This window comes from Macaca fascicularis, chromosome 16 (genome assembly GCF_037993035.2).
Source record: "Macaca fascicularis isolate 582-1 chromosome 16, T2T-MFA8v1.1".
NCBI classification, from domain to species: domain Eukaryota; kingdom Metazoa; phylum Chordata; class Mammalia; order Primates; family Cercopithecidae; genus Macaca; species Macaca fascicularis.
Genome location: NC_088390.1, coordinates 84,779,676 through 84,784,867, shown reverse-complemented (window position 1 = coordinate 84,784,867; position 5,192 = coordinate 84,779,676). Strand labels below are relative to the sequence as shown.

The following is a 5,192-nucleotide window of genomic DNA, read 5'->3' as shown; positions in this document are numbered from 1 at the left end:
CAGTAGGCTGAACCCCTGAAAACTGCTTTCCGGAAATTCTGTCCTGCTAGAATTTTATTCCCAGGTCTGACCCCAGCCTGGGATGTGAATTCCCCCTTCTCGGCCACCTTTCCAGCTCCGGAGACAGCCATTCCCGCAGACCCCTGGCGCGCCTATTCCGGGGCCTGGGGCGCGCAGCACCAAACTGCACTCCCCTAGGAGACCCCAGGGCGCCCTCTGGCGGACGCGGGCCGTAGGTTGGGGCCATCGTTCCCCCTCGAGCTCTCCAGCCCCGCCGAGAGCACCTGGCCCAACCCACACCGGACCAAGTCGGTTTGCAGACCCCAGTGCATAAAAACGTTTTTATATGGGAGGGGAGAGGGGCTCCACACTCGCGTCAGGGTTGGCAAAGAACCTGGCAGTGGGCCAAGGCTGGGTAGCTGCCACGCAGGGGCGTCCCCTGCAACCCTGGGTCTCCCCTCTGGGACCTGCTCGCAGGTGACTGTCGCACGTCTCCAACCTCCGGCTCCCGGGTCTGACCCCAGCCCCGTGGCCTGGCTGTGGGGTAACCCCACTTCCCTTTTGACTGGCCTGGGCCGCCTGGACCCGCAATCGGGCACTCGGGGAGGCCCGGGTGGCGGCGAGGGGGTGTCCACGCGGGGTCCAAGAAAAGGGGAAGGGGAACCGGGAGGCTCTCCTGGTCGGCCTCCTAGAACTGCCCGCGCTCCCGAAGCGGCGCCCCCGCCTCTGCCAGAAATTGGCCTTCTTAGAAGGGAAGGGGGTGGGGGGAAAGTGTGAATGAGAAGTTGGGGGCGGAGCGCGGCGGGGAGGGGCCGCTGCCAGGAACGCGCCGCCGGGGCTGGCGCCGCGCCCACCGGCCGCCTCGGCCGCCTCTCGTCGCGCTTTGTCTCCGCGCGCGTCCCTCCCGGTCCCTGCCCCTGCTCGCGGCCCGCCCTCGGCGCCCGCGGCCCCTCCCTCACCCTCCGCGCTCAGCCTTTCTCTGCTGCGAGTAGTGACTAAACATTACAAGAAGGCCGGCCGCGCAGTTCCAGGAATCGGGGGGCGGGGCGCGGCGGCCGCCTATATACCCGCGAGCGCGGCCTCCGCGGCGGCTCCGACTTGGACTCCCTGCGCCGCTGCCGCCGCTCCGGCTCCGTACGCAGCCAGCCGCCCGCCGCCCGCCCGGCCCAGCTCCTGCTGCGGCCCCTTGCCGCGGCCCCTTGCCTGGTCCCCTCCCGGTGGGTCCGGGGGTGCGCAGGGGGCAGGGCGGGCGCCCAGGGGAAGCTCGAGGGACGCGCGCGCGAAGGCTCCTTTGTGGACTTCACGGTCGCCAACATCTGGGCGCAGCGCGGGCCACCGCTGGCCGCCTCGCCGCCGCCTCGCCTTGGGGACCCGAGGGGGCTCAGCCCCAAGGACGGAGACTTCGATTCGGGACCAGGTAGGAAGGAGGAGCGCGGCGTGGGGAGGGGTCTCGCTCAGTCCCGGGAGCTTTTCCCGGTTTCCCCTCCCCTTCCCGGGTCATTCCCGGCAGGGAGGGGACGGGGTAGGGGCAGAGCGGATGAAAGCCGGAGATTCCAGGTTCCCGGAATACTCGGGCTGGGGACTTCGGGCTTCTCCTGTCCCCTCCCTATCCCCGTGCCTCGGGTTTCTCCCTCCGTCCACACCGCCTGGGGCCACTGGACTGAGCGGCGCCCAGACGGTCCCGGGGGCCCTTCTGCTCCCCACCCGGCCACTCTCTTGGAGACCCAACTTACGCGCGCGAGTTTCCCACGCTGCACCCTTGCAGTGCGCGCTGGGGAAGGGGCTGCCCGGGGCCACCCTGCCGGCAGGGGCGGGAGCCGTGCGGGCTCCGTGAGGCGTCTGGATCGGAGCGCGGGCCCAGGCGAGGGCCCCCGGGGCAGTGGGTGCCCCAGTCGTTCGGCGGAGGCAGGGGAGCCGGGGCGGGCCGGGCGCGCTGGAGGGTTCCGGGCACTCACGCGCTCGCGCCTTCCTCTCCGCAGCCCCCCGGGATGCAGTAGCGGCCGCTGTGCGGAGGCCGCGAAGCAGCTGCAGCCGCCGCCGCGCAGATCCACGCTGGCTCCGTGCGCCATGGTCACCCACAGCAAGTTTCCCGCCGCCGGGATGAGCCGCCCCCTGGACACCAGCCTGCGCCTCAAGACCTTCAGCTCCAAGAGCGAGTACCAGCTGGTGGTGAACGCAGTGCGCAAGCTGCAGGAGAGCGGCTTCTACTGGAGCGCAGTGACCGGCGGCGAGGCGAACCTGCTGCTCAGCGCCGAGCCCGCTGGCACCTTTCTGATTCGCGACAGCTCGGACCAGCGCCACTTTTTCACGCTCAGCGTCAAGACCCAGTCTGGGACCAAGAACCTGCGCATCCAGTGTGAGGGGGGCAGCTTCTCTCTGCAGAGCGATCCCCGGAGCACGCAGCCTGTGCCCCGCTTCGACTGCGTGCTGAAGCTGGTGCACCACTACATGCCGCCCCCTGGAGCCCCCTCTTTCCCCTCGCCACCTACTGAACCCTCCTCCGAGGTGCCCGAGCAGCCGTCTGCCCAGCCACTCCCTGGAAGTCCCCCCAGAAGAGCCTACTACATCTACTCCGGGGGCGAGAAGATCCCCCTGGTGTTGAGCCGGCCCCTCTCCTCCAACGTGGCCACTCTTCAGCATCTCTGTCGGAAGACCGTCAACGGCCACCTGGACTCCTATGAGAAAGTCACCCAGCTGCCGGGGCCCATTCGGGAGTTCCTGGACCAGTACGATGCCCCGCTTTAAGGGGCAAAGGGCGCAAAGGGCATGGGTCGGGAGAGGGGCCTGCGTCCCCTCTCCTCCATGGCACATGGCACAAGCACAAGAAGCCAGCCAGGAGAGAGTCCTGTAGCGCTGGGGGGAAAGAGGGCGGACAGGCCCCTCCCTCTGCCTCCCCCACCCCCCCGCAGAATGTGGCAGGCGGACCTGGAATATGTTGGAGGGAAGGGGGAGTACCACCTGAGTCTCCAGCTTCTCCGGAGGAGCCAGCTGGCCTGGTGGGACGATAGTAACCACGAGTGGATTCTCCTCCAATTCCTCAACTTCCCCTCTGCCTCCAAACGGGACACTTGGGGAATGCTGAACTAATGAGAACTGCCAGGGAATCTTCAAATTTTCCAACGGAACTTGTTTGCTCTTTGATTTGGTTTAAACCTGAGCTGGTTGTGGAGCCTGGGAAAGGTGGAAGAGAGAGATCCTGAGGGCCCCGGGGCTGTGGGCTGGCTAAGGAAATGGTCACACCCCCCGCCAACCCCAGGTGAGGATCCTGGTGGCACGCTCCTCTCCCTGGCTCCGGGGAGAAGGGCTTGGGGCGACCTGAAGGGAACCATCCTGGTGCCCCACATCCTCTCCTCCGGGACAGCCACCGAAAACACAGGTTCCAAAGTCTACCTGGTGCCTGAGAGCCCAGGGCCCTTCCTCCGTTTTAAGGGGGAAGCAACATTTGGAGGGGATGGATGGGCTGGTCAGCTGGTCTTCTTTTCCTACTCATACTAAACCTTCTTGTACCTGGGTGGATGGAGTGGGAGGATGGAGGAGATGGGACATCTTTCACCCCAGGCCCCTGGTAGAGACGACGGGTTTCTGCTCTGTGCCTCCTGACTATGTCTGGCTAAGAGATTCGCCTTAAATGCTCCCTGTCCCATGGAGAGGGACCCAGCATAGGAAAGCCACATACTCAGCCTGGATGTGTGGAGAGGCTGAGGGACTCGCGGGAGGGCACCCAGCCAGCCCACAGCCAGGGAAGTGGGGAGGGGGCAGAAAGCCATGCCTCCCAGCTGAGCACTGGGAATGTTAGCCCAGTAAGTATTGGCCAGTCAGGCGCCTCGTGGTCAGAGCAGAGACACCAGGTCCCACTGCCCCCAGCCCTGCACAGCCCTCCCTCCTGCCTAGGTGGGGGAGGCTGGAGGTCATTGGAGAGGCTGGACTGCTGCCACCCCGGGTGCTCCCGCTCTGCCATAGCACTGATCAGTGACAACTTACAGGAATGTAGCAGCGATGGAATTACCTGGAACAGGTTTTTTGTTGTTTTTGTTTTGTTTTTTTGTTGGGGGGGCAACTAAACAAACACAAAGTATTCTGTGTCAGGTATTGGGCTGGACAGGGCAGTTGTGTGTTGGGGTGGTTTTTTCCCCTTTTTTTTTGTTCGTTTCTTGTTTTTTAATAATGTTTACAATCTGCCTCAATCACTCTGTCTTTTATAAAGATTCCACCTCCAGTCCTCTCTCCTCCCCCCTACTCAGGCCCTTGAGGCTATTAGGAGATGCTTGAAGAACTCAACAAAATCCCAATCCAAGTCAAACTTTGCACATATTTATATTTATATTCAGAAAAGAAACATTTCAGTAATTTATAATAAAGAGCACTATTTTTTAATGAAAAACATGACTTGAGCCTTTTCTCCACCCCCGCCCCCCTGTGCTTGCTTTCTCTTTCACCCACACCCACACTCTGCATCGGAGAAGAGGAAGAGAGCTGCAGAGGGTGGTGGCTCTGCCCCCTCGCTGGAATCGAATACGTCTCAACCTTTCTCAACCTTACGTCAGCACGCCTGCCCCGTGTGTCACTGACAAGCTAAGGCAGCCACCTAGACTGTTACCGAGAGGGGTAATTCCTGCAAGTCTGATTCAGATCTGACCAGAATATGCAAAGCAAGTTCGAAGGAAGCGCTTCAAAGGGCTTGCAGGGAGCAAGCTGAGCTGTGGTCAAAGCTTTTAGAGGCTCCAGGCTATTAGAGGCGCTCTGGTTCCTTTGCAGGGAGTCGTTCCGAGAAAGCCCAGACATGGGGTCCTGGTGGTGACCTATGACCTCAGTCAAGCCAGGTTCACTGGAAGTGGGAGGAGGGGTGGTCCTGAAGCAAATCTTGCATGCAGGTGGAGCCCCACCACCCCCCACAGGACCCCAGGCATTCAGGGGCTTCCTGGCCACTGCTCCCCATGCCTGCTTCCCTTCCTCATTCCTAGGGTCCCCAACCTGAGCAGCAGACAGGATCACCCTCCTCCCAAAAAGCACCCATCTATTAATCTCTGTATTTTTTTGAAACAGGGTTTACTATGTTGCCCAGGCTGGTCTCCAACTCCTGGGCTCAAGGGATCCTCCCCTCAGCCCATCTATTTTTAGTCACTGTCATTTAAACGCTAAGGGGCACTTAGAGGTTACCTGGATTAAGCATCCCACCTGCTCCCACAAGGCAG

At 62.4% G+C, this 5,192-nt stretch overlaps 1 protein-coding gene across 1 annotated transcript; it reads left to right on the top strand.

Annotated features, from left to right (window-relative positions):
- The first annotated feature begins 1,089 nt into the window (after positions 1-1,089).
- On the top strand, positions 1,090-4,381 carry SOCS3 (suppressor of cytokine signaling 3). Its single transcript, XM_005585130.4, has 2 exons — positions 1,090-1,417; positions 1,980-4,381. Exon 2 carries the CDS (start codon positions 2,068-2,070, stop codon positions 2,743-2,745), a length of 678 nt encoding a protein of 225 aa, XP_005585187.1. The 5' UTR covers positions 1,090-1,417; positions 1,980-2,067; the 3' UTR covers positions 2,746-4,381.
- The last annotated feature ends 811 nt before the right edge of the window (positions 4,382-5,192 follow it).

Coding starts and splice junctions, on each gene's coding strand:
- SOCS3 (XM_005585130.4), top strand. CDS start 2,068: ATGGTCACCCACAGCAAGTTTCCCGCCGCCGGGATGAGCCGCCCCCTG.